The following is a 22,135-nucleotide window of genomic DNA, read 5'->3' as shown; positions in this document are numbered from 1 at the left end:
CCATACCTACAATCTCTACTATTTAGAAGAAGAAGGACAGCAACCACACTGGAACAATACCAGTTGTGGGTTCCTATTCAAGCTGCACACCATCCTTCATTGAAATACATAGTCATTCCTTCATTACCACAAGGTCCAAATTCTAGAACTGCCCACCCAACAGCTTTGTGAGGTTTCCTTCATCTCAAGGAAAGCAGCTCATCATCACAACCTTCTACAGGGCTGCAATAACTGCTGATTGAACCAGTGAGAATTACTTCAACGAATGAAAGAAGGCACCTAGTACTAAATGAGGAACCAGAAACAATATGGCAAAATCCAACTTGGTCAACTCTGCAAATTCTTCCTAAGACATGGAGGCATGCAAAGAATAAATCAAACAAAATATCACATCATCACAGCCAGAAACATACCTTACAAACAATGTCTCAGACACCATCACCAGCCACATCCCTGAGTATGTACTGCAATGCAAATGGTACACAAGGAGGAGAAAGTTGACCTGGGAGTCTCAAAATTGGCTCCAAACCTCATGAAATCTAACGGTGTCAGGTGAAATATGGACAAGGAAACTTCCATCTCCCACCCAGTCCATCCATCTACCCCCTTACTGCTGAGTAATCCCTATTCATATTGAACACCACTGGAAAGGAGGAGAGTTAGGTCTTCACAGTACATGGAGCAGTTCTGCAAAACACATCACACCTGCAAGATGGTGGGAAAATCACAATATGCAATAAACCCAATACTTTAATTCCCATACCATGAAGGAGGGTATTATGTTAACTATGTGAGCACCCTAACAAAACAAAAGCTGGAAACCAATATATCCTTACAATTATGAACAGGTTGATCAATCCCCAGAGGTCACCCCAAGGACAATTACTGCTAAGGCAGAGAAGTTAACCCAGTTCTCCAATCAAAATGGATATCTGGATATAACAGTTGAAGTCTTTTGCAATCTATTCACAGACACAAGGAACATTAGCACGAATACATCAAATCCTCAGCAGGCAACTCAGATCATGAATATCCTCATAATTGGGACAAAGGACTCCCAACGTCAGTTGCTTAGCATCATCCTTCCTTTGTCCGCTTGGAGCATCACTATGGTGTGGTGGTTCTGTTCGACGAGCTGGGAATTTGTGTTGCAGACGTTGCGTCCCCTGTCTAGGTGACATCCTCAGTGCTTGGGAGCCTCCCGTGAAGTGGGAGCCTCACGATTCATCTAACAAACCTACTGTTTTAGTTCTTTTCAACCCATTCACAGTCATGAGAAAAAAAAAGTCCTCTGAAACTAATCAAAAGCAAAGTTTTTAAAAAGAACAGGACAAATCCTCTGTTAAACGATGCATCTGTGTTCTGGGAGCTGCTTACAAGAGCCTTCAGATTCCTCAAAAATCACTAGAGCAGTTCAAACAACCATGAAGTCACACGATCAGTGGGTCAAGTTCCAAACACATCAACCAGGAAATGAAGTGCTTGAATTATTGCCTGTACGCAGTGAACTGCCAGAAACATGATTGAGATTCATAAAATACAGTGAAAAGAGTACAGGCAATGAACTATCAATATGTTGAATTAATAACAGCATCAAGATGTTTTAGATCCAGAGAAACAGGATCAAATGAGAGCATAAGTCCAGGATATGTTGATAAACTACCTAACTGAAAAGGGTCAAAGAAGTGAAGATCCCCAGTCAAGTTTTTGTCGAAATATGATCAGTCAGCCAGATTCTGCAAAGACTACAAAAAGGTCAATGCAATAACTGGGCAGATTCTTACCCATTTCTCACTTGGAACACTATTGATAAAGATAAATTGCCAGATTTCAAACTAAAATACATTTGATAAAGGGATGCCATCAGATTCCTTCAACACCCCAAGTTAAAGAGAAATATTTGCCTTTGTCACTCAAGTCTTTTCCAATACTGAGTAATGCTTTTCAGGCGAAAAGATGCCCCTGCCATTTTTTAGAGACTGATGAATCAAGTGGTAGCTACTGCTCCGAACTATAGTTTATGCTGTACCAGTATAAACTAAGATTTACAAGGACCACTAGTGCCTATTTGGAAAATTACAAACCAGTCAATTTAGTAACAAACTTTGCCAAAAGTGAATTTAGAAAAGCACAGGTAACCTATCGAGAGCATATAATACCATAACGACAAGTAGTGCCAAGGACAACAAAGATACAAGTATTGGAGTTTCTTGACCTTAAAATAAATAAAACATCATGAGGTTTTTTGTTGGGGGATGTGGAGCTCCTATCACAAGTTGGTATCACATCACAGCACCACAGCTGCTCCCAGTGATTGATTTGCTTCAAACAAAAACCCAGATAGTGTAGTCAGGAGAACTTAGAGAAGCTGGAAACACTCCTGGCAAATGAACAAAGTGCTGGCTGCTCTAAATTTCACTAAACCCTTTAAACTAGTAATTAACACCAGCATCTTAGGAATAGGTGCAGTTCTGTCACAAGTTGATAAATCAGATATAAGGAAATCAGTGAGGCTCTTTTCTAATAGCCCTTTCATAGAATCCCTACAGTGTGGAAACAGGCCCTTCGGCCCAACAAGTCCACACTAACCTTCCAAAGAGTAATCCATCCAGACCCAGACCCATTCCCCTACATTTACCCTCGACTAATGCACCTAACCAACACATCCCTGAACACTATGGGACAACTTAGCATGGCCAATTCACCTAACCTGCATATCTTTGGATTGTGGGAGGATATTGGAGCACCCGGAGGAAACCTACAATGACACTAGGAAAATGTGTAAACTCCACAGACAGACAGTCAACCAAGGCTGGAATCGAACCTGGGTTCCTGTGAGATAGCAGTGCTAACCACTAAGCCACCATGCCTCCGTAAAATTTACCAACAATGGAAAAAATATTGAATTGTCACTGCTTCTTAAACAAAGAGATATATACCTCTGATATATACTGATCATAAATCAGTAATGATTGAGAAAATAGGGATAGACAAATTAAGCGATTGCTGGGCCTCTTACTGAGATATTTGTATCATTGATAATCACAGGTGGGGTGCCGGAAGACTGGAGGTTGGCGAACGTGGTGCCACTGTTTAAGAAAGGTGGTAAGGACAAGCCAGTGAGCCTAATGTCAGTGGTGGGCAAGTTGCTAGAGGGAATCCTGAGGGACAGGATGTATATGCATTGGGAAAGGCAAGGACTGATTAGGGATAGTCAACCCTGTCCCTCAGGAAATCATGCCTCACAAACTAGAGTTTTTTGAAAAAGTAACAGAGGATTGATGAGGGCAGAACAGTAGATGTGATCTATATGGACTTCAGTAAGGTGTTCGACTGGTGAGCAAGTTTAGATCTCTCAAAATAAAGGGAGAACTAGCCATTTGGATACAGAACTGGCTCAAAGGTAGAAGACAGAGGGTTATTTTTCAGACTGGTGGCCTGTGACCAGTGGAGTGCCACAAGGATCGGTGCTGGGTCCACTACTTATGCTGACATCCAAATCATTTATATAAATGATGAAGAGGTATATTTTGTAGGTTTGCTGATTACACCAATATTGGAGGTATAGTGGCCAGCGAAGAAGGTTACCTCAGATTACAATGGGATCTTGATCAGATGGGTCAATGGGCTGAGAGGTGGCAGATGGAGTTTAATTCAGATAAATGCAAGGTGCTGAATTTTGGGAAAGCAAATCTTTACAGGACTTATACACTTAATGGTAAGGTCCTAGGGAGTATTGCTGAACAAAAAGACTTGAGTGCAGATTCATAACTCATTGAAAGTAGAGTCTCAGGTAGATAGGATAGTAAAGGCGGCATTTGGTATGCTTTCCTCTACTGGTCAGAGTATTGAGTACAGGAGTTGGGAGGTCATGTTACTGCTGTACAGGACATTGGTTAGGCCAATGCTGAGATATTGTGTGCAATTCTGGTCTCCTTCCTATCAGAAAGATGTTGTGAAACTTGAAAGGGTTCAGAAAAGATTTACAAGGATGTTGCCAGGGTTGAAGGATTTGAGCTATATAGTGAGGTTGAATAGGCTGGGGCTGTTTTCCCTAGAGCGTCGGAGGCTTGAGGGGTGACCTTATAGAGGTTTATAAAATTATGAGGGGCATGGATAGGATAAATAGACAAAGTCTTTTCCCTGGGGTAGGCGAGTCCAAAATTAGACAGGATAGGTTTAGGGTGAGAGAGGAAAGATATAAGAGAGACCTAAGGGGCAACTTTTTAACTCAGAGGGTGGTACATGTATGGAAAGAGCTGCCAGAGGAAGCGGTGGAGGCTAGTACAATTGCAATATTTAAAAGACATCTGGATGGGTATATGAATAGAAAGGTTTGGAGACAGGTACTAGCAGGTGGGACTAGATTGGGTTGGGATATCTGGTCAGCATGGACAAGTTGGATCGAAGGGTCTGTTTCTATGCTGTACATCTCTATGACTAAGTGAGTGAGTAACAACTTAGCAGATTAATATAATGTAAGAAAATGTGAGGTTGTGCATGTTATCTTAGATATATTTATCGACTGGTGAGCCTGACATCAGTGGTGGATAAGCTGTTGAAGAGGATTCTGAGGTACAGGACTTACATGTATTTGGAAAGACAAAGACTGATTAGGGATAACAAAAATGGCTTGGTGCATGGCAACTTGAGTTTTTTTTTGAACAAGTGACAAAGATGATTGATAAACGCAGAGTGGTGGATATTGTTTATATGGACTTCAGTAGGACATTCAACAAGGTTCTCATGGAACACTGGTAGCAAAGTTATATCACATGGAACCCAGGGAGAGTTAGACACTTGGAAACAAATTTGACTTCAAAGTAGGAGACAGAGGATGGTGGTGGAGTGTCGGTTTTCGAACTGTAGGCAAGGACAACGATCTGTGCTCGATCCACTGCTTTTTGTCAATTATGTAAATGATGTGGATGTGAACATAGGAGGAATGGTTAGTAAGTTTGCAGATGACACCAAAATTGGTGGTGCACTGGACAACGAAGAAAGTTCTCTCAGAATACAATAGGACCTTGATCAGATGGGCCCATGGGCTGAGGAGTTAGACAGAGTCCATGGGCAGATAGAGTTTAATTTAGATAAATGGGAGGTGCTGTATTTTTCTCAGGCAGGATTTATAATCAGGGTTGGCCTTATACACTTGATGATAATGACTGAGGAGTGTCACGAAACAAAGAGACCTTGAGGTGCAGGTTCACAGTTCCTTGAAAGTGGAGTTACAGAGAGACAGAGTAGAGAAGGCGGCGTTTGGTACGGCTGCCTTTATTGGTCAGTGCATTGGGTACAGGAGTTGGGAGGTCATGTTAAAGTTGTACAGGACATTGAATCGGCCACTTTTGGATTTCAACATTCAATTCTGGTCTCCCAGCTATATGAAAGATGTTGTGAAACTTGACAGGGTTCAGAAAAGATTTACAAGGATGTTGCCAGGGTTGGAGGGATTGAGCTACAAGGAGAGGCTGAGTAGGCTGGGGCTATTTTCCATCGAGTGTCAGAGACTGAGGGGTGATTTTATAGAGATTTATGAAATCATGTGCAGCATGAATAGGTAAATAATCTAGGCATTTTTCCCAGGATAGGGTAGTCTAATGCTAGAGGGCAGAGGTATAAAGTGAGGGGGAAAGATTTAAAAGGAATCTAAGAGGCAATTTTTTCATGCACACGATAGCATGTGTATGGAATGAACTGTCAGAGGAAGTGGAGGAGAGTGGTACAATTACACTTACAAGGCATCTGGATGGGTATAGGAATGGATGGCTTGGAGGAAAATTGGGCCAAATGCTAACAAATGGGACTAGATTAACGGAAGATATCTGGTGAGCATGCACGAGTCTAAGTGAAGGATCTGGTGAGCATGCACGAGTCTAAGTGAAGGGTCTGCTTCCTTGCTGTACAACTCTGACCTCTCACAGCATCATTTATTTTACCCTCAGGTAATCCTGGTAGAAAAGCTACATTTGCTTCTGTCCACCTGAGTTTCTGACCAATATATTCCCTAAATTTCTGATTCGATATTCTGGATTAGTCCTAATGGTTGCAGCAAATCTTAACTCCATCCACCCACAAGCAGCTCTATTACTGACATCTCATTTCAAATGCTTCTATTTATGCCTCAGATATTTCCACCTATTTCCCTGTTCTTTCATATACCCTCAATTGGTTTGCTTCAGTGTCATCCATCTTCTCTATACCAGTTTTTTCTATTACAGGTTTAACCTGTCAACAAAAAAATTATTTTCTTCTTTCCTAAACATTGTAATAATAACCAAGAACACTAAGCTCTTAAAATTAAATGCATGAAGGTAGTTTAAGAGTCTACATACTTGGGAGTCATTGACACTATACAACTACCACTACTGGGGTCCCTTAAGCTCTTTGAAGTATTCTTTTCAATAATCTATTTCTCTAGCACAAAACAGAAAATGTAACATCTTGCGGACAAAGTATAATATGGATAAAGGTGAGACTATCCACTTCAGTGGTAAAAACTGAACGCATAACTCAAATTAGCACCTGAATGGTAATTGATTGGGAAAGAGAAAGGTGCAACAAGACTCTGGTGTCCTTGTACACCAGTCATGGAAGTAAGCAAAAAGTAGTATTTGTTGTCAAAACTCAGTAGGTCGAGCAGCACCTGAGACAAGAAAGCAGAGTTAATGTTTCAAGTCTGACTCTAAACACGAACTCTGCTTTCTTCCCACAGATACTAACACATCTGCTGAGTTTTGCCCACAAATTGTTTTTGTTTCAGCTCTGTCTGAATGAAGAAACTTTACAAAATCTTCTATGACTTGCATACCATGTCTAAGAAAACCACTTTTCTTTTTTAGAAATATTGTATTCTGAGATCAGCTTTCAGGGTGGTTCAATGAACAACACACTTGTTAGCTACCATGATTTCTTAGTCAGCTTCAATTTGAATGGACATTTTAGAACAAAACGTAATGACAGTTTTAAAAGTAGTTTAAAAAATATCATATGTTAATCTCCCTGAAGAGATGTGAATTTTACCTCCAACATTATCTTCAAAGGAAAGGGATGCATGTTGTTTAGGTATTTGACTGCAATGTTGCATTTGCTTAGCAAGAACTGAAATGTCACTGTAATTTATTCACAAAATATTATTTCAAAAATTTTCAGTAAGCAATAGTAAAGAAGGGTATTACTGCAAATCAATATTTCAAAGACCGTACCTGTTTGAATTTCTTTAATTGAAGTGACACCCATGTTGAAAGTTGGTTCTCGTAATCGGCTCTCAGGGACAGGACTCACAATAAATCGTCTTCCAGCAGAATGGACCACCTGTGTTGCAGAGCCTACTTGAGTACCTACACCAACAAAACAAATTTCAATGCAATTTCAGAACAATTTCATCATGCTACATTGATAGTTATAGTTGTTTTGGCAACATCTTCTTTAATGGAAGATACATTTACACTAGTCTTGCAGTGACTTCCCATCACCACTAAGCATTCTGTTGTGACATGCAATTTAGCAAAAAACACTTATATCCACTACTTTATGATTTAATTGCTTTTGAAGTTGAAGTTACTGTTATTTCCTTTTGAATTGTTTGGTTAGTATCACTATCACCTGCAGATTTATCAGTGCTGTATACAATAAACTTTCATAGATGAGGTGGGGAAGGAAAGAGAAACAGAGTATACAAGAGTGAAGGAAAAAGTCTTCAAAAGAATATTAACTTTGAAGCAAGATGTACAATGAAATCACTTCGCTAAATATTTGACACGTTATTTCATGACCATAATATATCACAGAGCTTACAATAGGTCAGAGACTGGTAACTTTACAGTAAGTAATTCACCAGCTGGATGAGTGCAGCTTCATCTATCAAGATGACCACTTCAGGGTAACGTAAAGACTGGAAACTATGTTTACTAGTTTATAATGTTCATTAGAAATCAAATTTGAGCTCAGTCTTCAATTTTTTTTGGACTATGCTAGCTTATGCTATGATGTTTTTGAAAGCAGTTAGGTTCAGATTCATGAGAAACTCTTTTTTACACTAGCAGCAATGTCAGAGGATGATCATAAGCTGACATATAATTATGTTAACCTTGGAATATTAGCAAACATAACTACCATAATCTTATAAACTTGATTAAAGATATTTTAAACCACTCTTCAAATCAAGAAATAATGTTACCTACCTAGCTGAATGGGTGCTGATATTAGGGGCTCTTCTTGTTTATATTTGCCCTCTGCTTTCTGCACAGAAAAAATATAGATCAGTGAGGCTGCATTTGTTTAATGAGTTACAATCAATTGTCCTTTGTGCAATATAAATGCAAAAAGCCCTCAACGTTGGAAGGCAGGAAAGAGGAAAACGGTAATAAAGAAATAGAAAATGGGGCGTAATAGTTTAGAAGATCACCATAATTTTGCAACTTGCAATCTCAAGTCAGAAGAGGCAAGCAAGAACTAATAATTTAGGAAGGGCAGTAAGATAGAAACCATCCTGGCCATATAAATATTCTGGTTAAAAGAGGTCAGAGGCAGGTAAATTTACAGCAACTAATTCACTTGCTGTCTTCCCAAAACTTGCCCACAATCTACAAGGCAAAATTCAACAGTGTGATAGAACACTTAGCTGTATGAGTGCAGCTTTACTAACACTCAAGATGATGGTCAATAATCACCCAAGACAAAACAGCCTACGTCAGCTGCATCCCAATTACTATTCCACCCACCTACAAAGCAAAGCAGTGATTGGGTCACCTTATAAGATTTCAACATTCACCAAACTTGTTGTAATGCATGGTGAGATACAAAATTTATACAACTTAATAAAACAAGCAATATGTTTTGGAAAAAGCTTTTAGGTTTTAAACAGTCCGCCAAGTTTCGCAAGACAGCTGTCTTGCAAAGAAACTCTGCTGTGTGTACCCTCAAAGGATGATGACAACCTGTTAACTTAAGTGTTCTATTTCTGACAACGTGTTCCAGTTAATTTAAGAAGCTGTTCAAAAGTAAGTTGTCCCTATTTTATCAGAATTCATATGAGGAGGAGGAGGAAGGAAAAAGCAGTATGTTGACTCTTACCTTGTTTATTCTGCCACCTGCCATTTCCAAATAGTGTGGCTGTTTGACAGACTTCTGATTCATGGTCTCAAAGCATGACACTCCCACTCTCACTGCCCCTTACACAAACAGACACACTCTTGCTCTCTCTCAGACTAAATGAAAACTACTTCCAAAGCTTGAATGTTCCAAATATGAGAAGAGACTGAATAGCTAGTGTTTCTTTTCTCCTTGGAATGGAAAAGTCTGATCAGTGACTTAACCGAAGTATACAAAATAATTTATGGTCTGCACAGTGTTAAAAGGCATGACCTGGTTCATAAAACGTAGAACTGTGCAGCACACGAACAGGCCCTTCAATCCATGTTATTTCTTCTGCTGGAGAGGTCAATTACTGGACACATAGATAGAAGGTGAATGGTAGAATGATTAGAGGTGCCATGAAATAAAACATTACCATCCATAAGATGGCTGGTGTCATGGTTTCACTGCCAAGTTTGGTGACTGAGGAAGAAATGCTATTTTAAAAAGGAACCTGCACCTGCAGTGTTGCAACTTGCAAGGCTAGGGTAACTGTTTATTCAGCTGGCGCACACAAAAAGCTGAATGGCCTCTTTCCATGCTGTAAAATTTCTATGGTTCTATCATACCAACTACCCTACCAAGTATCCCATAATTCAGCAAGTGCTCAACATGTCACACACAACTACAGTGCAAATTTTAATCTCCATTTTTAATTTATTCAATGGACCGAGAGACCATTATTGTCAAGGATCCATAACTCATTTGGATGCCATTCCAGGAAGTGCAAGAATTGGAATATTGGTCACTACTACTTCTCCACATTATCCCAGGTCTAGTAGTCTAGATGAACATTTAATTCAGGAGTCAAAATTCTATTGACCAGAGCAAACATGATTTGTAAGAAACAACTCAATCTCTGCCTGAAATCGTTACACCTCTGCTAATACTGATGTTTAGCATACCAGTGGCTACTGAACAGCATTGGTTACCCATCAGTAATAGCCCTCACGCAGATGGTGATGAACAAATTTTTGGAACAGTTGGAGTCCATCAGAAGCAGGTATATTCAGATTTTGACCTACATATGGTGACTTAATTCCAAATCAGAATGCTGATTAGCTTGGAACGTAACTTATAGGTGATGACATTTGCATGTACCTGCTGCCCTAGTTCTTCTAGATGCTAGTTTGGAAGTTGCTATCAAGGGACATTTAGTGAGAGTTGCTGCAGTAAATCTTGTATACAGTAAATGCCATTGCTGCAGTGCAGCAGCAAGCAGTTTGCTTTGTCTTCAAGGTGTCAAGTTTTCGAGTGTTATGAGAAAAGCACTCAGCTATGTTGGTGGACAGCATTCCACCATTTAAATGGCTTGTGTAAGGCTTGCACAGGCTTTGGATATCAGGAACCAAGTTGTCATACCCTGCGTATTTAAATGGCTATGTTAAGTAAATTTCTGGTCAATAACAACAACTCCTAGGATGATGATTTTGGGGGATTCAGTGATAATCATTGAACATCAAGGGAAGATGTTTCAATTCTCTTGTTGGGAGACAGCCATGTTCTAGTACTTCTGCAGCATGAATAACAATTCACACTTATTGGGTCATAACCAGAAATAACCAAGTCTTGCTGCATGTAGGTAGTAGCTGCTTGCATATTCAAGGTCATAAGTTGTCCCAAGCATTGTGCAATCATCCCTAAATGGGCCTAGATTATCTGAGGTTGGGCCTCAGATAATGCCCTCAGAAACTCCGCAGCAATGTCCTGGCTGTGAGATGATTTATTAAGGTAGGTAAATAACCAAATAAAAATCTGAATTTTTAATTTAAATAGTAAGAAAAACTAAAAATTAGATAAAATTTTGCTCTGTCGCATTTTATATAAGACAGTTTATTCATTTCTGGGGAAGGCACAGTTCAGGGAGGAAGAACACAAATGAAAGCAAAATATAGGAATATAATTAGTTAAGTCTGCTCCCGCTATCTATTCCAGATTATAGCTCACAGCATTAAAAAAAAAATCAACTCCCTTCTGGTTCTTTCACCACTTTTTGTAAATTTATCTTCGCTGGTTGCCAGTTTATGCAGCTTCTCTCCTGATTTACTATACTAATTTTAAACATCCATTTCATTTTCACATAAATGTCATCTCTTATATTGACACCATTTGAGGAGAAAAGCTTGTGTTTCTATGCAAAGACAGTAGTGTCTAAAATTTAGATATTTAAGAAATTATTTCTGGTAAACCACCTAGCTTCAAAAAATGATCCAGTAACCAAGCTAAAAGAGATAAGGAACAGGCAAAAGAAAACAACTGGTAAGTTGGAATTAAATGAGCAAAGTACATTGAGGGTCTGGTTATATTTCAGGCTAAAAGGGTTGAAAAATATTAACTGAAGAACTAACTATGAATTTTAGATGCAAGATTGCAGAGTTGGAACATTTCTGGAGCCAGAAGAACTCTGGACTGCAGGGGGCTACACTTAAGACAACAGCAAGGCCCATGGTGAACTGGATGATCAGAGATGTGAATTGACAACCTTGCCATAAATAATAAGAAAGTCCAAGAAAACTTAGCCTTTAGTAGCTCTACAGCAGGACAGACAATAATCAAGAGATAATGAGGGAATGCAAAAAGAACACATGAATCAAGGATGATTTTAACCTTCATGCTGATAGAGAAACACAGATTGACCGAGATAGTCACAAAGAAGAATTCAGAGAGCATTCGTGAGCGTTTCCTCGAAGAATAGGTTATGGATCCAACCAGAAATCAGGTTATATGTGATCTGATGATGCGTAATGAGGCAGATTTAATAAATGATCCCAAAGTAAAAGATCCTCTAGAAACCGTGACCATGACATGGGAGGATTCCGCAGTCAGTTGAAGGGGTAAATCTTGGGTCAGAAAGAACTATACTAAAGTTAAAAAAGGGCACAGTCAGCTGGATTACACTGAGAAAGGAGATCAGCAATAAAGACAGTTGAGCAACAATGACAGTTGTTTAAGAAAGTAGTTTACAGCTTACAGCAACGATATATCAGTGAGAAGGGAGGTTTCTAGGAAGGGATTGGCCAGCATAATTAACCAGGAAAGTTAAGGTTAGCATCAAAGTGAAAGAACACAGAACGTGGCAAAGATTGACTTTTCAAACTTGCACATCCAGTTCAAGATCAACAATGTTTATGAATAACTTTAATCAAGATTACACAGTTGCATCTTCTGTTCACTTAGGATCCAGATGCCCTGCAAAGACAATGCGCCACTTGAATCTGACTACAAATGAAGATGGTTACAGAAATCAAATAGGCAAACCAAGTTTATTACTCTTGCTCACTTCAATTTTGGTCTTCAGTCTTTGACCTACTACAATGTTCCAGTCAAGCTCAATGCAAGCACTAAATCTTTTCTTCAGACACATTAAAGCTATCTGGACTTGGAGTTCAACAACTTTAGATCACGAACTTTGTCCTCCATTTTATTCATTTTGCAAATGCCAATCTGTACCATGCTTTCAGGTTTTGTTTTCACACAATGCCAACTTTTAATCTGCTACTACTACTTACTCTGGACAAATTCTTTGTTTCTTTACTATAAACATTAGCCCCTTGTCTTTTGTTCCATGATATCTTGCAATTTAACCTCTCTTACACACTAATCTATTCTTAATCTTCTATTTTGCACTCTCCCCTCACCTCTTTCCCAACATTAAATCCCCCATTCAACTCAAACCATTAACTGTTTCTCCCTGCATAGATGCTGCCAGAGCTCCTATACACTGACAGTAATTACTGTTTTATTTCAGGCACACATTATTTTATTTTTGTCTTACGTGTCATCCGCCAACTACTCGAAATTCTGTATAAATGTTCAGCGACTTTAAAGTTAAGACTGAAATGGAAAATAAATATACGCAATAGAGAGAGAGAAAAATAGAGGAAAAGAATGGCAGGAAGGAGCAAAGGAACAGAAGATTTATACAGATTCTGAAATCTAAACAAATCATGTGCAAACTCAAAAGAAAAAACTTGGCTTGCTCCTTTCTTGTATATATTTCAACCACAGATACCATTTCTATGTATGTTGCAGAAATGTACATGGATCTGATGAATGAAAATAGATCTGTACCTTATTTGGGTAGACTGACACGATCTCTTCTCATATACAAGGCAACATCAACACAGCATTATAATTCTCAACTAAACAACTCTCAAGAGTTTCAAACCTTGAAAGTCAAATGGTGAAGGCCTTCAGGCAAATGTGTATTAGCTGTTACAATTAATAGTGTGTTTTCCATTAAGTAGTAAAGCAATCACAGCATACCTGTGCTTGATTAAAGCAAGCAGCTACCTGGGCTTTTACAGTCTCCAATCCTTGATCACCTTCTGGCTCCCCACTTGGATCTTCACTCAGCATTTCATCAGCTTTCTCAATAATTTCCCTTACTTGGTCAATAAATGATTCCCTCTCAGTCTCCAGGATAAACTCGTTCTGAACCTGCATCAGAGAAGACTGTAGATTACTCTCAATTCCTATCATTAAATTGCGTATCCTTCGCAATTAAGGGCATAAATGTTCATCAAAAAAGTTGTTCTGTAGTTCAATTTTAGCGAATATAATCAAAAGCAGTTTACTTTCATAACTGCATACAGGAATACTTCTTTTACCATCATATAGATGCACAATGGAACAATTTCTCATTAATGATATCATCAAAACAGTTCAGGATTTTAAAGTCTCCTCTTAAATAGGACAACCCAATATTTTCCAGATAAACTTAAGTCACTCATCTTCTTTCATATAACAAATATCATGTAATGAATATAATTTTGTACTAAGATGTGCGATTTATCTGGATCATATTTATTTTTGAGTTTGGATTTATGAATTTTGAACTGGACGCACATAGATTTTCTGTGACTGAAGGGCTGAATGATTAACTTGTATTTCTGTAGCCATGGTGATTTTTTTTTTTTTACAAACATTGAGAGAGAGAAACACTTTTGAGTAACGGGTTTGTGTTTACATTGTTTGCTAGTAAAATACTCCCAAATTAAACAGTTATATGTCAGATTAATGCAATCACAGCAATTAAGAATATAAGAACCTTGATGTCACAAGAAATTAAGGGCTACGGGGAGAATGCGGGTAAGTGGAGTTGAAATGCCCATCAGCCATGATTGAATGGCCGAGTGGAACTCGATGGGCCGAATGGCCTTACTTCCGCTCCTATGTCTTATGGTCTTACAGTCTAACTAAGGCAGGATTGGCAATTCAGCCCTTCTAACCTGCTCAGCGTTCAGGAAGGTGATTGATGCATTGAAAGCAGTTCAGAGAAGGTTTACTAGAATAATGAGTGAAGTGTCTTATGAAGAAACATTAGACAGGCGAAGACTGCATCCTTTGGAATTAAGAAGCAGAGGTGACTTAATGGAAACATCCACGATCCTGAGGGGACTTGACTAGAAGGACATGGAAACGATAATTCCTCTTGTGGAAGAATCTAAACTAGGGGCCACAGCTTAAAAATAAGGGGGTGCCCATTAAAGACAGACCGAGGAAAAAAAACTGAGAACTCAGTCTCTTCGGAATTCCCTTCCTCAAAAGGGAGTGTGCAGAATCTGTAAATATTTTTAACAGAGGGGTCAACAGATTCTTGATTAGAAAGGAATGCAAGATTATCAGGGGTATGCAAGAATGTAGAATGAAGCTAAAATCAGATCAGCCATTATCTCATTGAACAATGGAGCAGGTTCAAAAGGCGACAGACAGAGCGACAGACAGAGCGACAGACAGAGCGACAGACAGAGCGACAGACAGAGCGACAGACAGAGCGACAGACAGAGCGACAGACAGGGGTAAAAAAAAACAATTAAGGTTCAGTTTCCACCACTCCACATGGTCTCGGCTTAAGCTAGTTCATTGAATCAGAAGAGGCTCGTCGGCCTATCAAATCTACACCAACAAAAACTATAGTTAATTTACACAGTCTCACTTTCCAACACTTAGCCAACAACTGTGAATGTTAAGGCAAGTGCTCAACCAAACACTTTAAAAGGGTGAGGTTTCCCATCTCAACTAATGTAGAGAACATTGGAACATGTGTCAGTCATTCAGCTCCTTGAACCTGTACTGCCATTCTATGAAATCATAACTGATCTGTGGCCAAACTTCATACAGCTGCCTTTGGCCCATATTACTTAACAAGCAAATTTTCTATCTCTTATTTAAAATTAAAGATTGATTTTACATCCATTGTCATTTACGGAAGAGAGCTTCAAACCACTACCATCCTGTGCGCATAGAAGTGCTTTCTAATATCTATCCTGAATGGTCTGGGCACAAATTCTCAGACTCTGTCTCCTGATTTTGGAATCCTCAACCAGTGGAAGAAGTTATTTGTCTATCCTGTCTTTTCCTGTTAATACCTTGAAGACTTTGAGCAGATTACCCTTTAACCTTCTAAATTCTGGAGAAAACAGGCTTAATTTTGATAATCACTCCTCACAACTTAACCTCTGTAATTCAGCTATCGTTCTTCTAAACCTATGTTTAGAGACAAATATATCCTTCTAAAATGTGATGCCCAGATCGACTCTCAGTACTCAGGGGGTGGGGGGCCAGGGACTCTAACCAGGGTTTTGTACATCTGCAGCGTAGCTTCTACATACTTGTACTCCTTGATTTGGAACATTTAGCCCATTGAGTCTACTCAACCATTCGATCACGGTCAATGTGTTTCTCAACCCATTTCTCCTACTTTCTACCCTTACTAAGGATCTAGCTCGGTCTTAAATAAACTCGGTAACTTGGCCTTCATAACCTTCTGTGGCAATGTGTTCCAGAGTCACCACCTTCTGGCTGAAGAAATTCTCATTTCATTTCTAAAAGGTTATCCCTTCACATCTCAGGTCTTAGTCTCGCCTACTAATAGAAATATCTTCCCCATGTCTATTCTATCCAGGCCTCTAAGTATCCTGTAAATTTCAATGAGATCTCCACCTCTTCCATCTAAACTCCATCGAGTATAGACTAAAAGTCCTCTACCTCCACAACCCCTGCATTCCCAGGACCATTCTTGTGAACCTCCTCTGGCCCCCCTCCAACATCAGCACATTTTCTTAGATACATGGCCCAAAATTACTCAATAGTCCAAATGCAGTCTGACCAGAGTGTTATACAGACTCCACAGGGCATCCCTCCTTTTATATTCTAGCCCTCTCAAAACAAATACTAACATTGCATTTGCCTTCCTAACTGCCAACTGAATCTGCTTGTTAACCTTAATAGATCCTGAACTAGGACTGGCAAATCCCTTTATGCGTCAGATTTCTGAAGCCTTTCCCCAATTAGAAAATAGTCAAAGCCAAAATGCATAACCTTAAACTTTCCCACATGATATTCCATCTGTCATTCCTGTGCCCACTCCCCTAGCCTGTCCAAGTGTCTCTGCAGCCTCCCCACTTGCTCAACACAACCTGTCTCTCCATCTTTGTGTCATCGACAAACCTAGCAACAATATCTTCAGTTCTTTCACCCAGACTGTTAAATGTATAACATGAATAGTTATGATCCCAATACTGATCCCTGTGGAACTCCCCTCGTCACTGGCTACAATCATGAAAAAGACCTCTTTATCCATACTCTATGTCTTCTGCCAGTCAGCCAATCCTCTATGTATGCCAGTACCTTGCCCCAAACACCACAGGCTGTTATTTCAGTTAGCACCTCCACACACATCATTTACTGCATCCGCTGCACCCGATGTGGCCTCCTCTATATTGGGGAGACAGGCTGCCTACTTGCGGAACGTTTCAGAGAACACCTCTGGGACACCCGCACCAACCAACCCAACCGCCCCGTGGCTGAACACTAACTCCCCCTCCCACTCCGCCAAGGACATGCAGGTCCTTGGCCTCCTCCATCGCCAGACCATGGCAACATGACGCCTGGAGGAAGAGCGACTCATCTTCCGCCTCGGAACCCTCCAGCCACAGGGGATGAATGCGGATTTCTCCAGCTTCATTTCCCCTTCCCCCACCTTTTCTCAGTCCCAACCCTCAGATTCAACACCGCCTTCTTGACCTGCAATCTTCTTCCCGACCTCTCCGCCCCCACCCCCTCTCCGGCCTATCACCCTCACCTTAACCTCCTTCCACCTATCGCATTCCCAACACCCCTCCCCCAAGTCCCTCCTCCCTACATTTTATCTTAGCCTGCTTGGCACACCCTCCTCATTCCTGAAGAAGGGCTTATGCCCGAAACGTCGATTCTCCTTCTCCTTTGATGCTGCCTGACCTGCTGCGCTTTTCCAGCAACATATTTTTAAGCTCTGATCCCCAGCATCTGCAGTCCTCACTTTCTCCTATTTTACTTAGCAGCCTATGCAGCATTTTGTGAAAAGCTTTCTGGAAATCCAAGCAGATCACATCACTGGCTTTCCTTTGCCCAACTTGCTTGTTACCTTCTCTAAGAACTCTTGTCAGGCATGACTTCCCCCAAAGCCATGCTGACTTTGCCGTATTTTACCATGTACTTCCAAGTATCCTGCAATCTCATACTTAATGAAGTCTAAAATCTTACTAACAACAGAGGTCAATCTAATCAGCCTATAATTTTCCATCGTATGCCTCCCACTATTCTAAAACCAAGGGTATTGCATTTGCCATTTTTCAGTCCTCTGGGATCCTCCCTGACTCCAGTGATGTTTCCATGATCTCCTCAGCTATGTCCTTCACAATTATTCCATTAGCTTTGTTGAATATTTTCTGCACCCGTTTGTGACATTTTAAATATCCATGCACCTAAATACCCAAGTCTCTTTGGACATCTACTGTATTTAACTTCATACCATCTAGAAAGTACCCTGATCTATCCTTCTTCAGTCCTAAATGGATAACCTCACTCTTGCTTACACTGAAATCTACCACAGCTCTGGCTCATTCATTTAATCTATCAAAATCCCTTTGTAATTTAATACCATTATCTACACTGTTCACAATGTTGCTTAACTTGTCATCCACAAATTTGGATATATGACTTTCTAAGCAATCATTAATGCCTCTTGTGGTGCAGTGGTAGTGTTGTTATCACTGGACAGGAATTCTGGGTTCAAGACCACCTGGTTCAGAAGTGTATAATTACATCACTGGGCAAGTTGATTAGAGGAAAGAAATAAGTGCTCTGAAAATAATTCTATTTATACTCTTATGTTCTGAAATCCAAACATATATTGTGTGCAAATAAATTTTGTTTTCCATTTTATTTTAATTTCTTTTGCAGAATAAACTTTTTTATTGTTAAAACCAAACCTGCAGCACTCTGTGCTTATATCTCAATGAAAGGTCACCTTACTAAAAACAAAAACAAAAAATTTCAGTTGGGATCTGAATTGGCAACTAATTACATCAGTTGGAATCATAACATTCACCACAAACAGCACTTTATTTGACAGCACAGATATTAGTCCTCAAATCGAATTTTACTCACCATAATAAAAGCTATCTCTACTGGATTGTCACCATCCAAATCAAATTTAAAAGTAACCATTTTTCGATTGTGCGTTTCCAGTTGGCATTCCACAACTCTGTCTCCTTTATTTGAAACCTAAAAATAAAAGTATAATGTGTACATTGTACTCAAGTTGGGCAAGATTTATAAAAAGCCTTCATGAAACGCTGAAACTCTTATCCTAAGTACCTAATACAATGGACGCTTACGTTTAGAATTCGTAGCTTTGGTCTAGATGATTTTTCATGACGTGAACGACTCCTTACAGATTTACGATAATGCCGCTTTGCTGATCTCCCTTCATGTCTTCCACTTGCTGGAAGGCCTTCATTACCATCGCTCATCCCAGAAGCAACATCTGAGTGAGCACTGGAAATCCCAAAATAATTAGATTCATCTTCAAACACAGTTTTGGGAGTATTACACATCTAAATTAGAGAATGGTCCAAATGCACAGGATGTGAGCATCCAAAAAAGTCAATCTTTAATTAACTTTCACGCAGACGTTTCATCGGAATGGACCATATTCTGATAAAAGATCCACATTTAAAGGCTTTCAACATCAGGTTTCACTAATGGGACCTTGAACAGCATTCCTAGAAAAGTGTGCTTTAATTTCATATTCCAATTATGTAGATATTACTTTCCAGTTTTAAAAACACTTCTAGAAATTCATGAATGATATAGAAAGTTCTCATGGTTTTATAGTTATAAATACTCTTCCTTGTTATTTGACATTTTTAAATCTAAATGCTAATTTTCTTGCTACAACAAAAATTCACAAGTTAGATTTTACTGCTAGGCTCCTATCATGCATTAGTGGTAGGGACACTCCCCCAAGTCACTTCACAGGAAAGACCAAGTCACTGACCCTCATAAGGCAGTGGAGGCAAACATTTAATAATTTTAAAGACAGGTGGATTGATTCCCTTGCCTAATAAGAGTCCAAGGTTGCTTGGATGGATGGGACTGTGGAATTCAGAGCACAGGCAGATCAGCCTTGATCTTCTGAAATGGTGGAACATGGTTTAAGAGGCAAGTGGCCTGCTTCTGCTTCTAAATTGTAAGTTCATACATCTTTCCTGAGTTGCAGTGTACAGAACTAAATGTAGTCCTCTAGATGGGATCTAATCAATATACTTTACAACTTAAGCAGATCTCCCTCTCCCGGCATCCCTTATCTCCAGAGATAAAGTTTTGCTATTTTATCACATTACGTTGCCCAATGTGTGTTGTGTGTAAAGCTCAAAAGAAAAATGCACTCTCATATTATGTATTCCTAATCAGTTTTAAAATCACCTGTCCACAGATGAGCATAACTGCAACTGTTCCGCCTGCATTGGAGCCTGGGTCCCCTAGAAATATAATTAAAATCAGTGTTAACGAGTATTAATAACCAAAACCCAATTGAACAAAAATGAACATTTTCTTCTAATAATGCCACATATTGCTTTTCCTTCTCAAATTCTGAAGCAGTAACATCACTCATGATCAGTTTTGCCTTCCCTATGGTACTGCTCAAAAGAAGCCAATGCCAAGCACTTCACTTCACTACTTTAACAGCCCGGATGTCAGCAAGGGATAAAGGAGTGGAAGGAAAGCAGACAAAGGGCAAGAATTCTTCAACCTAGGGTGAGTGGAAGCATAAATATCTGAATAGCATTTGAAATTACATTTGAAAAACAGAGAAGAACAGAGATGAAATTAGAAGACAGGCCATGCTACTTAAAAGATGAAGACTCAAAGGACTACATAGTCTACTCATGCCCATGTAGTATACTCTTCCGACTTTGTGGAATAATGGGCAGCTAGTTATGTAGTGGCAAAATAACTACATTGTTACAGGCAATTGCTTGGGCAAGAAAATTTAACAATATTTAACTCCATAATGAATGTACACATTACATATTAAAAGGATCAACTAAAAAACAAGAGACTATAAGTGATATTTCAGAACAGAAAATACATGCATTCACAGCTTGTTTTTTAACAAGTGCTAAAAACTTTTAATGCACATTAATGTGTAAATTTCCTCTTGGTGTTGTTTCTTATTCTTCCTATTCTTCACTTTTCCCCTTATGCCTTTTTGGTGCATGACATGGAGGGGAAGAAACCATCATATCAATCAATGGCATTTGCAATAGATACAGTGGGGAAAATATAGCTATTATTATTTCTTTCCTCATCACTTGTCTCTTCCCCATCCACTCCCTCACACTGTATCCCTTAGTCCAAATAATACCACATCTTCTCATTATGCTTCAGGAAATCACCAACTCATCTCTTCCCTTTGGAAAATCCAAATTGGTCCTCAATTTCGGATTTGGTAACACCCACCTAAAATCAGTTGCACTAATTTCCTCAAGTTGTTCTGTAGGAGTTGGATAAATGTGTGGCAATGACAATGAACCTGAAGCTGCACACAACTCTGCAGTCAAAGAAATTGCCAAATCACTTGTGCAAATCATGAAAGTGGAGCCAAATCTGATATTTTGATATATAGTAGATGCACTCACTTCCAAAAATAAATAAATTCAGGTAGGAGGCAGATAAATATTGCTTTCATTTCTTTAATAATTGCATGCCTATGCATCAAAATACCTCTTGGGATGCCTGTGTCTGTAATTGTCCTGTCTGGTTCTGCTGAACAGTGGAGGCACAAGGCTGTAGTAATCTTGTTTGTCCAGGTGGTGGAGATTCAATATAGGTTTGAGCCATGCCTGCAGCAAGACCAATGTGATATGATGCTTGTGTAACAGGCTGAGAGACAACATCCATGGAAACTGGAAGTGGTGGTGAGACGATAGTGGACTGGACACTCCCAGAAGACTTTACAGGGCTAGGAGTAACAATTGGCAACTGGGTGGAGTAATTCTGTCAAAGATATTAAAGTAAACAATCAGAACAACTAAAAGCTTGGTACAACATACAGAACTGCAAAATTTATTCTTCTTGCAGGGGAATAAATAGCATGAAAAACTAGCACTTAAAGCTTTCCGTAGCTTAAAATCTTGTATTCCTTATGAAATGAAGCAAAACAAATGGCCCATATCATTACATCTTGCCACACAACAATTAATGATGTAAATGTGAAGAGGAGACATCATCCAACTTCTGTTCTCTTCTCGGTGCAAAAAGGTAGCTCAAAGCCTAAGTAAATGCACTTCTTTTATTTGAGTTGGCAATAAATTAGTGAATTCTTAAAATTATACAAATGCAGTATTTTAGTTATCGAAGTCAAAAAAGCCAATACAAATGAGTATTTTGTTCAAGTATATTTTTAAAAAGTATATTTTTTAAATGTTCCCCTACAGTAAAATATCCTCCATTGCGACCATTTATCTCATTGATTACATTTTTTTTAAACAACAGTAAAATTCAGATGGATAGAAGGCAGCATTGATTGCAAAGGTAATCAAATATCCAAATCAGCAAATTCCACTGTAGTAGTACATGGTAGTGGTGGAACCACATCTGGATTAGTGTGCAGTTTTGGTCTCCTTATTTAAAAAAGGATATAGCTGCATAAGATTTAGTTAACTCA

At 39.2% G+C, this 22,135-nt stretch overlaps 1 protein-coding gene across 15 annotated transcripts in view; it reads right to left on the bottom strand.

The window, feature by feature from the left end:
- The window catches only part of wnk1b (WNK lysine deficient protein kinase 1b), a 153,239-nt gene that overhangs the window by 47,560 nt on the left and 83,544 nt on the right, over positions 1 to 22,135 (bottom strand). For 14 of the 15 annotated variants that reach the window (XM_043709287.1, XM_043709289.1, XM_043709293.1 and 11 more), the window contains 7 exons: positions 21,193 to 21,465; positions 19,891 to 19,946; positions 18,801 to 18,960; positions 18,571 to 18,687; positions 13,405 to 13,578; positions 8,187 to 8,244; positions 7,209 to 7,343 (listed from right to left, as the gene is read on the bottom strand). In XM_043709287.1, coding sequence (XP_043565222.1) covers positions 7,209 to 7,343; positions 8,187 to 8,244; positions 13,405 to 13,578; positions 18,571 to 18,687; positions 18,801 to 18,960; positions 19,891 to 19,946; positions 21,193 to 21,465 — 973 coding nt within the window. The remainder of the gene's footprint in view (positions 1 to 7,208; positions 7,344 to 8,186; positions 8,245 to 13,404; positions 13,579 to 18,570; positions 18,688 to 18,800; positions 18,961 to 19,890; positions 19,947 to 21,192; positions 21,466 to 22,135) is intronic. The other variant, XM_043709290.1, reaches the window with a different exon arrangement.

The sequence above is a fragment of the Chiloscyllium plagiosum genome, chromosome 19 (assembly GCF_004010195.1).
Source record: "Chiloscyllium plagiosum isolate BGI_BamShark_2017 chromosome 19, ASM401019v2, whole genome shotgun sequence".
In the NCBI taxonomy this organism is placed as follows: Eukaryota; Metazoa; Chordata; class Chondrichthyes; order Orectolobiformes; family Hemiscylliidae; genus Chiloscyllium; species Chiloscyllium plagiosum.
The sequence above is the reverse complement of the archived record's forward strand: the minus strand, read 5'-3'. Positions and strand labels throughout refer to the sequence as shown.